The 12,666-nt window shown below is 36.8% G+C and overlaps 1 protein-coding gene across 1 annotated transcript; it reads left to right on the forward strand.

Moving 5' to 3' along the window:
* The first annotated feature begins 7,353 nt into the window (after positions 1-7,353).
* LOC137748381 (uncharacterized) lies at positions 7,354-9,821 on the forward strand. Its single transcript, XM_068488528.1, has 2 exons — positions 7,354-7,776; positions 9,504-9,821. Exons 1-2 carry the CDS (start codon positions 7,489-7,491, stop codon positions 9,615-9,617), a joined length of 402 nt encoding a protein of 133 aa, XP_068344629.1. The 5' UTR covers positions 7,354-7,488; the 3' UTR covers positions 9,618-9,821.
* The last annotated feature ends 2,845 nt before the right edge of the window (positions 9,822-12,666 follow it).

Here is a 12,666-nt window from a genome sequence, read left to right on the forward strand (position 1 = left end):
TTATTATTTTATTGAATTGATATACATGCTATTGATTCAATTTAATTTTTCTTTGTTGAATGTGATACAATGCATTGGAGATGCAATTCCGGCTTTTCAAGAAGAATCTTCTACAAATTCAAAGGCTCAATTGTTTTATGTCAATCAGGTTCTTTTAAAATAAAGTAAGATATTTGAAACGATCACGAATCATGAAAACATTCTCCATGATGTATGAACCCCTACATTTACATTTACCTTCCGATGTATATATTGTATATGTTTTATATATTTGTTAGTATATATATACACGTTTCATGCATTACACAATTTTTGCTATGTGGAATTTGTGAGTCAAAGCATCGAAATAAATTAGAACCAATTAGGGTTTTTCAAACCCTAGAGTCGGAAAAAAAAAAAAAAAAAAAAAAAAAAAGGGATTTTTTGCGGCTCCATGCCTCGTTGCCACCACACGCTAGGCCACGTTGGTTGGCCTGCAGCCTAGCCCGTTGAGCAGCCGCGATTGGACGACGTCATTTTGATGTCTGGACCGACAATAACAGCCATTTGGGCTTGCTACGCATACACCGACAACCAGGCCCTTTGGTCTGGGTAGGGTTTCCACGAGCCTTAAGCCCCTAGCCCATTCCAGCAAGCCTGCAACCATGATGGGCTTGTACTTGCACCCTGGCCCACTTCCAGAAAGCCTAATGCTTGTTGGGCCTTATCCATACACACATGGCCCGCCTACAGCAACCTATGTGCTTATAGGCTAGCCCCTGCGTCTCGGCTCGCTTGCCAGCAGCCTCTGAGCTACTGGGCTCACATCGCTCTGGCCCAAAACCAAAGCCAACTCACGCTGGGCTTTGTCCCGCATCAGCCCAAGCCAATGCAAGCTGGGTTTGCTTCCTTGCGCCTGTTTTTGGCCTAATTCTAGCACCTTTGAGCTACTGGGCTTATATCTTAACCCACGACCCAAAGGCTTGCAGCCTTTCCGTGGCCCCTAAAGGCCTGTAACTGTGCTACAAGGCCCTGTCTATGCATTACATCCAGCCTAATTAAGCTAGGATGCGTTGTTTTTTTCGACCCTATACCAATTTTTGGCATTCTCGCTTCATAACCATACCCATTTAATTTTTGGGACGTTTTGGTTAACGTTAATGAAGCTATAATTCACTTGTCACTTGACCCGCCGCTAATTGAAGCTAATAAGACCCACATGTCATTAGTTTGCTTCCATCTCGACCCCGTATGATCCTAAGCTATTGAATTAATTAAAAATGACTAACAGTCCATTAATCTGACAAGACATCCAAAATTATTGGCCTTTTGGACATTAACGATTCAATAAATTATTTTGCTTCTTTGAACCGTTGACATCCTTTTGTAGTCCCGAAGCTCTCACACTTAAGTTCCTGAAGCAACTCAAATCCACTGCACTTCAATCAGTACCTTGTATTCTGTGTTCTTGTAGGAACCTCTCTTTTATGAACTAATAGTTCATAAACTAAATTGAACCTATAGTTTCAAATTTAGTGCCTTTAAAACCCAAAGTTTTCTTACAGCAATACACCCATGAAAACCCGACGTTTTTCATGAAAATCATATCTTAGGACACGAATGTTCTAACTTTGATACTTATGGATATCTTATTTTCATAGCACCAATCACAATCTTGTTCCCTTCATTCAGTGGATTGTTGAACCTTAGATTTCACTAATTTGGACGTTTCTTGACCGAAACCACTTTATATGGGTAAAAGACGTAAATCTTCACTTGACTATCAAGAAGTTGAGAAACCATTGTAGCCAACAATGGCATGGAAGACCTAAATAAGCCTCCACCATGATCTTCGTTCGAAGACTTATGCCTAAAGCATTACAAATGGAAATACCTCACGGACGAGGATTCCATGGCACTTTGGCTCGCTCTTACAGACTGTCTAATCATGAAATATATTGTCTGAAGCACACCATGATTACGTCAATGAATGAGTACGATTCTGAAGTTCATAAATCCGATCGAATTTTGACTGGAGAATATTTTTCTCACCTTTATTTGTTTCTAACTCGCTTTCGAAGTAGCACTGTAGAGAACAGAAGTTTACCAAAATTCTTGGATCCAATTATTACCACACTTGTAAGAGAAAGGTACCCCAACAATTCGTCTGGGAGGTATCGAATAATATAGACCCAGTTCGGTTGGAGTCCACCGAACGGTGAACCCAGTTTCGGCTAGTGATTGGGCAATTTACTTGCCTTGGCATGACCGTTTGGGACATTTAGGTCGAACAATGATGCCACAATGCATTTCTTTACCCGAAGTAAAGATATTGTGCTTACAAGCACACTTTGCCAAGCCTGCTCGTTGGGGGAATTGATTTTCTAAATCATCCCTAGCAAAGATACGAAACGACCCTATTTTCATAGTGGATTCAAGGGCATATATGTGGACTAATCCAACCAAAATGTGGACCATATAAATACTTATGGTTTTGGTTGATGAATCGACAAACTAGTCACATGTTTGTCCACACACATTACTGCAAAACCTCCTGGCTGATTTTAAGGGTTCACCACCCTACTTATCCCATAAAGTCTAGAAGACTGGATAATGCCGAAGAGTTTATATTAAAGATGCTTCGATAAATATTGCATTTCTTTTGGGTTTATAATTGGACATCGAATTCCCATGTTTATTCTAAAAACAACCTCGCAGAGTGATAAAAAAACGCAATTTAATTGATCGCCCGAACCTTGGTGAAAGCACCAAGCTTTTAGTTTCTGCCTAGGGCTTTGCAATCTTGTACGCATCTATATTGGTCTGCCTTGAGGCCTTTTGCCACCCAACCTATTCAACGTTACAGTTGGTTACTGGGTACGAACCTGACATTTCATACTTATGCATTTGGGTGTGCATTCCATATGCCAAGTTGCGCCACCGTAACGTACCAATATGGGTCCTAAAAAAAAAGATGTGAATCTTTGCCAGTTATGATTCTCCTTCACATTAGCTCCTTAGAACCCTTGCAAGCGATCTCTTCATCACTCATTTGCTGATTGCATTTCAATGAGATAATCTTTCCGCCGTTAAGGGGAGATAATAACGTCAACGTTCCTGTAGAACGACACAAATTTTCCTAGATGTTGCCCATTATGTCTCATCTTGATCCCCGTATTACACAAGTGTGATAAGCAAGTGCGATGTATTCTAGCTTTCAGGATGATGTTTCAAATGCATTCCTCTGATCTAACTAAAGTGACGAGATCATATACCAGCTGCAAACATGCCTACAAGGATAGACGTACTTAACGGACGTCGAGTCAACATCCCTGAAAGGTGTGCCACCCCTAAAAGACGGTTTGGTCGCCCCTGTTGGATGACCTGGTACACCAACAGATAGCCAATCAATCTGTCTAGGCCTAAAGCACGATAGATTACTCGGTTCATAGGATTCATTTCTTTAGAAGAGGAAGAAGACGACACATAATGAATTCATACTCGATCGTTGTCTCAAATGATTTCCATCTCATGAGATCAATCTGGATTACTCCCGAGACTTGAAGTTCTTGGTCTAGTATACTAGTTTGGATGAGATAATGGAATTGGAATGATATTATCATTGATGATGTTTTGCACTTATATGGTAGCTACCGACAAATAAAAAGTGCGATATTAAACCGTGTTTCGTTGATTAGTGACAACGTAGAACTGATTGGACAATCGAAATCACAATCTAGGTTTAAATTCCTTACTAAAGTGTGTTTGGACCTATCGTTCCTACAGTGCCCAAGATAACCTTGTTGTGTTACAAGTGGAAAAGGAAGCGTAATGAGATGAATGAAATAGTGTGATATGATGCACGCCTTACGGTGCAAGGTTTCTCTCAAACGCCCTATGATTGATTGCAGCATTATGAAATGTGGTTAGTATTTCTTTATGGGGATATAGATACGGAGATTTTAAGTTCCCGAAGAACCATGAAACACCCTCTCAACTTGTTTGAGGCATTCACTTATGGATTGAAGCAATCCGGCGAATGTGGTATACCCATCTAAGTGATTATTTGATCAGTCAGGGATATGAAATACACCGTCTAAGTGATTGTTTGAGGCATTCACCATGAATGCTTTCTAAAGGAGCTTTGCTTCTAGAATCATATTTGGCAAGAGAAAGACGATGAGCCTTGCCAAATTGACATCTTTTACAAATGACTTTGCTAGAAAAAAATTGAAATATTAGGCAACCCATTTACAAGATTTTTCTGAAACATCACCTTCAATTTTTCCATATTAACATGCCCCAACCTAGCATGCCATAAGGAAGCATTTTCATTGCAACTAACTTTATCAATATATGATGAAGAGGCAAATAAAACAAATGTATCTTTTACCCTCCTATCAGTTTGAACAACATCAGCTTTTAAAATTTCTATATTCCGGAGAAATTTCACATCTGTTGGTCCAAACAAGACAAAATTACCAGCATCCACAACATTAGGAACTGAAAATAAAATTTTCTTCATCCCTGGAACATGAAAACATTTTTCAATGTGATAGAATCATTACTTCCATCATTGATGATCACATTACCTTCTTTTTCAACTTGGTGCATATTGTTGTCGGCTGTCACCATTGCTTCATTTCCTTTATGCGGCTGTAAATGGACAAACTTTGACTCATCGCCTACCAAATGATGCCACAACCAGAGTCCACAATCCATTCATCTTTAAAGTTAATAGCCATGGCATCAATGGTTGAAGTTTCTGCTAGAAAACACTTCCCCCAATTTTTTTCATCTGCTAAAAATACGAGAGCTGCCATTTGTTTCAGCCACGTTGCCTTCATTCATTTTAACTCTACAAATTTTTTGAATATGACCAGGTTTTCCACATCGATGACACTTCAAAGGCCTTTTATCTCTTTGATTAAATGACACTTGAGAGGCCTTTAGGTGCAACATAAAATTTCTTGTAATCCCTTTTATCCAACTTAAAATTCTTTTTTTTTTCGAGTAAAAAGAGCATCTCCGGAGTTTTTCGAAATAGACACTCCAGCCATTTGGCAAGCTAGAGACTCTTGAGAAGACAACAAATTCTCAAATTCTTCTAAGGTGGGTTGTCGATCCCATCCTTGAATTGAAGTCACAAAAGGAGTGTACTCATTTTTTAAGCCATGAATAATGTGCCTCCTTATTTAAGCTTCAAAGACGGGCTCATCCGGATCTAAAAAGGAAATTTCAGAACACAAGTTCTTAATCTTCAAGAAAAATTGAGAAATTGAAAGGTCACCTTGGCTTGAATTTGCCAATTCATTCTCCAGCATCTGTAGCCTCCCAATGTCTTTTTTGTTGAATGATAGTCAAGAATCTCCCAAATGTCATGGCAGACTTGCACTTGATGATATGTTCGAATAATCCATGAGAAACAGATCTTTTCAACACGAACTTGGCTTTCACATAAGTCATTATCCACCATTTCAATTCATCGGCATCTGCACCGTCTTCAGGTTTGGTTCTGTACACTCCTCCAACAACATCCCATAAATCTTCACCAACCAGATACGACTCCATACACAATCTCCATATCTTGTAATTTGATGGATCAAGCAGCTCTATGGCAAGCCCAGTAACCCGACTTGAAGATTCCATCTTTTGGAGCAACACTAGCTGATCTTCTTCACCAAGGATTCAAGCAAACAACCAGTTACCACCTTTGTGGCTCTGGTACCATGTGAACAACAACAATAGTGCAATACAATACACTAGCCCAAGATCAACGAAGAAGAAGCTAGAAAGATGAATAAAAAAACTCCAACTTCTATTTTCTGCACACAAAAAAGATTTGGTACATGGAGGAGGAAAAGCACAACTAGTGTTTTTTCGTTTCTTTCTAAAGACTCCTCATTTCTCTCTCTGAAAGACAATAAAGCTGAACCTAATAAACAATACCCAAAAGGATCATTCTAGACACTGCCAAAACAAAAGACAAAAAATACATGGCTAATTAGTTTCTCCAAAACAGCAAGTTTAATGTTTAACAAGGTTGTCATTTAATAATTTGTTGGTGTTTTAGTCAAATGTGGTGATTGTAATAACCATTGGAGTATAACTTTGCTAATGCACAAAGTTGACATACCATTGTTTGAAATCAAATAGAAAAATTTGTAAATTTTAATTAGCACTTGGTTAAAAATTAGTAAGACCTCATTTTGATGTACTTTTGAAATGACTGAAAGCGTTTTTGGAATCAATTCTTAGTAAAAATGCAAGTAAATCTTGGAAAAGCACTTAAAGTGCATCCTGAAAGAAACACATAACTTGTGCTTCTTCCAAAAAGCACTTTAAGTGCTTTTGGACCAAAAAACATTTTTTTTTCTAAAAGCGCTTTCAATAATTTTAAAAGCACATCCAAACGAGTCCTAAGTCACACACGTGATTAAAATATTATCTCTCACAAGCGAGTCAGCGCATCCGAAAAAATTAATAGTAATAATAATAATAATTTATTATGTCTAAAAAATAATAATAAATTTAGAGAGTTGTTATTGGTACTACAAAAATTTTATTTTGCACTCCAAACTTTCTATAATTAGTAAAATAATTGCACTTGTGACGAGTATAGAATGAAAATTTTGAAGTACTAATAATAATTCCCTAAATTTATTGGCATGCGGGTAATTAATTTCTTTAATTATTGTTGGTATTTAACCATTTTAGGCTTAAATGTCAAAATGGTCCTTGTGTTTATCTTTACCGCCAATTTAGTCCATGTGTTTTCAATTTGGCCAAATTGGTCCCCGTGTTTATATCTGTTAGCTAATTTAAGACAATATGTTAAATGACCATTAAAATTGACATGTTCTAGGCACATGAGAGGACAAAAATGTAATTTTATATAGACCTACTAAACATATACAATGCATATCCTTAGAAGTTGTTGCTTCATTCAATTCACTTGAGTACTATGTAATTTAAGACATGTCAATTTTAATTGTTTTTAACGAATTATTTGAAATTGGTTAACGGATGTAAACACAATGACCAATTTGACCAAATTAAAAAGACAGAGACTAAATTAATCGAAAGAGTAAAACACAGAGACTATTTTGACATTTAAGCCTTAACATTTTAATTGTGTATATCAAAATTTAATTGTAAGTAGCGTTCCTTTTTCTTATTTATTTATTATATTTTTTGTCGAAACATTGCATTTTCTTTTTTTGGAGGAGGATTCTCTACCTTCTAATTTCTCTACTCTTCTAAACGGTCATGATTAAGTCGCGTTAATATTTTATATTAATTTTTTATAAAGATAATAAGATAAAAAAAATAATGTATAGAAGTAGAGGATGAAAGGGGACGAAAATAAGATGACAGAGAATCCTCCTCCTCTTTTTCAGCATCTAAAAAGCGGCGTTTTCAACGTCTCATGAACATCGCCACTCTGCTCGTTTCCTCCGCCGTTTACAATCCAAACCCACATTCAGAATCGCCCTTTCCGTCCCAAAAATGGCAGAAAACACAGAGATTGTAATCAAAGAAGACGGCCCAAAAGGACCCAAAAACTTGTTCTCACTCTTCCCCAAGTGCAAGCTTCAATTCCCCTTCCTGAAGCAGGAACCGGAAGGCGTCGTTGTTGCAGATGTGCCAAGGAAAGCAGACGAAGGAACTGAAAGCAACATTCAGAAGCCGGTGGTTGTGAGTTTCCCGAAAGAGCAAGTTGCGGCTCCTCCTCCCGTGGCGGTGGAGTTCGAAGAGCCCATAACGAAGACTTCCAATCCCATTATATTCTGGCAGGCATGCCTTTTTTCACTCTAGTTTATTTTATCTTCTTGATTTTTTACATGATTTTTTGTTATTTAGTTGTATTTGAAATTTGGGTTTTGAGGTATGATTGTATTTGTATGGGAGTTGGTTTCTTACATCCTCTTATCTGAACATGAATTTTTTGTTGATCAAATTTGAATTTTTGAAGAAAATAAGTTATAGGGTCCAAAAACTGACATATCATGTTGTGTGAATCAGTAAAAAAAAAATTAGATAATCATTATTCATGCTGTATGTTTGAATTTTTGAGTGCCACAAACCTAAATTGAATAGGAAGGGGCCGAGTATAAGAGTAAAACTACACAAAAGGGGTTTGCGTTGCTGCACCGAGAAAGGGGTAAAGGGAGTCGGATAAAAGCATTTTAGTTTTTTTTTTTTCGTAGACATCCCTACAATTCGGTTGTTTGTTCTTACTGTCTGTTTCAAAACAAAATTTTTTAGTAATTATTAACTTGATGATGGTCTGGTTAGTTCTGGTGACTGCAATTAGTTGCTGTGGTCGGTGAATGTATGACATTTTGAAGGAGGGGAACTATGGCATGGCGAAGAGGTCATTTTACAGTGGATTGATTCGAGCTTGTGATCTTTATCTTGCGAGAGTCCCAAAAGGATTTCAAAAGATTAACGTGGATTTTCTTTTGAAGTTTGGTGATGACACGGCCATCTCCACGTGAACAATGATCATTTTAGAATAGTGGTCATAGCATCTCAAGCTGATTCCTTTGGTATAGTTGAAAAAGATAAGTAGGGAAAGTTGTCATGGAGATTTAGGTGGGCTGCTGAATATGACAGATTAATTCAGGAGATATGACATTACACAGATATAAGTTGTCCAAATCTATGGCATGGCTAATAGGTGAGGTAACAATATCAGTCATAAACTCTATGGTACTGGATGGAGATATGTTAGCAAGATCTTGAATGATTTGTGTTGATTGTTGAACTAGAATGTTTAACCTAACATTCCAGTGTCTTGTCGAATGTAATTAAATTAGTTCCTGGCCGAATATTTTTCTCATGAGGAACGAAGGGACTTGGAACATTTGTTTGTTAAAGATTTGATAATTGTGAGCATCCTCTGAATCTTTACATCTAAAATCTTCCACTAGTTATACTACCGTATCAAATAGAAGCTGTAAGTGCTAGTTTGGGGTTGCTGTGCTTATAGAAAATCCACTTCAAAATTTTGGACTAATGGGTTAAGTTAAGATGGATAGTTCATTGTTTTGATCAAGAAAAGCATTCATATTTTGTTTTACAAGGATAGCGCAATTGTATGGTTCAGGATCCCTGCTTCTTCTCTCTCTCTCTCTCTCTCTCTCTATATATATATATATATATATATATCTGTGTGTATTAATATATTGGTAATATATTATATATGTCATGAGCATACAATTTACATGCACGTCAGACTTGCTTGTGGTGCATGGGTAATCTAAGGCAGTGTTGATTTTGTATGTTCAAAACATATGACTCCAATCTTGATAGCATGTGAATCTCTGTCTTGAGCTGATGTAACAAAAATTATCCTGGTTGGCACACTAGTTGCAAATTTGTAGTTTAGTTCAGATTTTTAATAATATGATTCTCAATAGTTGATTCATTCGGTACGAAGTTGTTGGCTTTCTGTTCATTATTTCTCATGGACCAGCCACACCTAGTTTTCTTATTGATTTTGCTTTGTCTACTCTCAGCTTTCCGCTCTTGGAGGGTATCTGGTTTTGAGGTGGATTTGGGCAAGATGGCAGGAAAGAAGGGATAAAAAGGACGGGTCTTCGGACGACGAACAATCTTCTGCTGATGAATAGGTTATTAATATGTTTACTACCCTTGAAATATTGCACATCGAAACTGCAAGTTACTTTCTGGATTCCTTCCTACTGTAACAAAATCAGTACATGGAAGCTTGAGTGTGCTTAGTAAAGAAGGTGTTTTCCCTTTCACCTTCCATTCTTGATTTCGTTACTACTTGTAATATTCACGGTAAGTTAGTAAATCCGTTCATCGTTTTCCGGATGCGGTTTTATGTTCACATAACTGCTGGATTGCCTTGTGAGTTGAGTTGGAGTGAAAGAACAATGAGAAAGAGACGATGAGACGATGAGCCGATAGAATGTATACAAGACTCCCTATCCTACTTAAAGCACAAGAATGCAAAAATTATAAAAACATTTAAACGTTTGGTAGTGCAAAACAAGTTGACATAGCAACAAAAATAGGAATTTCACAGCATTGGCACACCGCTACCGTGATGTTTCATGATACAAGGATGTAGCGTCACAAATTTTTGTTCACATGATGTACTATTAGAACATGACATTGTGGTGACAGTGAACCCGTATCATATAAGTTGTTTTTTCATAAGTCCCAATTTGGTGGTCCGGTTTTTATCTCTATCATCTGATTGAGTAGTCTGACTCCGAAGTGTCGGAGGGATATGCCTTGATACAACTCCAAGTATTTTTGTACTACGCAACACCAGAGGGTTTTCGATGACATGATAGTCCCCCTTACGCTATCTTCGGAGCATTGATGGTAAGCGTTGCAAAGGGCTCTTCCTTTGGTGTCCGATTCCACCCTTTGTAGTGTTAGCCAATTTAATGGTGGACTATGCAATGAATGAGGGAACAAATTTGAAGAAAATAAGTGTAAAATTATGTGAAAAGGTAGAGCATGTGGAATAGGTATTTATAGATCTTTTTTGGTATTTCTACATCTTTTTTTACAAAAATCTTATTTTGGTTGAAAAAGAGAATCAAAAGCATATTTAACAGTTAACTAACTTTAGCTAGCCGTTATATGCGGTTTATTTTTTATTTTTTTTTAATCTAACAACTTAGTATTATGGTCTAATGATATTCCCTTTCGCTTGTAACGTGATAAGTTTTCGTTCACATGATGTACTATTGGAACATGACAATGTGATGACAGTGAACCCATATTATGTAAGTTGTTTTTCATAAGTCCCAATTTGGTGGTCCAGTTTTTAGGGTTAGGATATTTAAACTCTTCTTTTCTCATTGATACAGTCGATGTGGGACACATATCGATCGCGCAGGGCCAAGGAGGCCCACCCATCACGTGACAGTACAGTACGAGCCCGCTTTCTGACTTTGATACCATGTAGAATTATCAGAGAGACGGGCTAAAGACCCAGTTCCAACAACACCGATATTGTCCCTAACTTGGTAATTACCATATGCACAATCCGTCAGGTGTGGGGTTTTATCACAAAAGGTATCGTCGTTAGTTGGAGTGGGATTAAGATATTTAAACTCTTTTTTTCTTATTAATACAGTCGATGTGAGACATTTTAACAAAAAAGATATGCCTTCATAGAACTCCAAGTATTTTGTACTATGCAACACCAAAGAGTTTTCGATGACATGCTAGTCCCCTTGACGCTATCTTCGAAGCATTGATGGTCAGCGTTGCAAGGGGCTCTTCCTTTTGTGTCCGATTTCCACCCTTTGAAGTGTTAACCAATTTTCAGAAATGGTGGACTATGAAATGAATGAGGGAACAAATTTGAAGAAATATTTGAAGAAAATAAGTGTAAAATTATGTGAATAGGTAGAGCATGTGGGATAGGTATTTATGGATTTTTTTGGTATTTCTACATTTTGTTTTTACAAAAATCTTATTTTGGTTGAAAAAGAGAATTAAAAGTATATTTAACGATTAGCTAACTTCAGCTAGCCGTTATATGCGTTTTTAGTTTTTTATTTTTTATTCTTAAACATGTTTTTAAGTTTTATATTTTTATATTTTTTATTTATTTTTATTTTTAATTTAATGACTTAGTACTATGGTCTAGTGATATTTCTCTTTATTTGTAAGTGAGAGGTCTTAAGTTCGATTTTCGCCAAAGGCGAATTGCTAACCCATTGTGAGGTTTAGCCCACTCCCCCACCCTCATTAGTGTAGATAATATTGTTTATTAAAAGAAGACAAAAAAAAAAAAAAACTAACGACTACCTGACGTTAGCCTGCTCGCCAAAGGTGAATTGCTAGCCCATTGTGAGGTTTAGCCCACTCCCCCCACCCTCATTAGTGTAGATAATATTGTTTATTAAAAGAAGGAAAAAAAAAAAAAAAAAAAAAACTAACGACTACCTGACGTTAGCCTGCGTTTCAAACTTGAACCGTTGGATGTACTCCTGTGCCTGACCTTGTGGACAAAAAGATGCGGGTGCATGCTGGGCCCATGAACAGTTTTGGCTCGTTCTTATTTTGAGGCCAAATATGGCAAACTCAATAGCAGTAATACAAGTCTTTTTTTTTTTAGATAGGAACAGAGCGAAGCGCAAAATAATAATAAAAAAAAACAATTTATTCACTTGGTGAACTTGTTGTGCACATGTCAACAGATATTGATATATGTTGAAACTAATTAGTTTATTCATTTGGTAGGTTTGTTGAGATATGCCTAATATGCATTGCATTACACATTTAGTGGATATAAAAATGATCCATACCAAACATTCAGTAGATCCTCAAAAAGACCAAAATGTGTATGTTTTCTAGACTCGTCCTGGGATCACTTTGGTCCCTAGTTCCACCTGCCCTGCTAGTAAGATTTGCCTACTAATTTTTTATTTATTTATGATTCTATGTAACCCTCCATTGAAAGATGAATTTGAGAGCAAAAGGGCCTAAATTGGGCTATGTAACCCACCATTGGAGATGGCATAATTATGGGATTAAATGAGAATTTTGATTTAAATGCTCATCAAATTTGTTTATATTTGTTTACTTTTGTTTACCATTTAAATGGGAATAAAATGAGAATTTTGATTTAAACGCCACTCAATATTATGGTTTGGTGGTATTCCTCTTCACTCGGAAGTGAGAGGT

This window comes from Pyrus communis, chromosome 10 (assembly GCF_963583255.1).
Source record: "Pyrus communis chromosome 10, drPyrComm1.1, whole genome shotgun sequence".
Taxonomy (NCBI): domain Eukaryota; kingdom Viridiplantae; phylum Streptophyta; class Magnoliopsida; order Rosales; family Rosaceae; genus Pyrus; species Pyrus communis.

What these genes read in the sequence shown, in the direction of transcription:
- LOC137748381 (XM_068488528.1), top strand. Translation starts at nt 7,489, where the DNA reads ATGGCAGAAAACACAGAGATTGTAATCAAAGAAGACGGCCCAAAAGGA. An exon ending in ATCCCATTATATTCTGGCAG is followed by an intron (nt 7,777 to 9,503) that starts GCATGCCTTTTT and finishes GTCTACTCTCAG; the next exon opens with CTTTCCGCTCTTGGAGGGTA.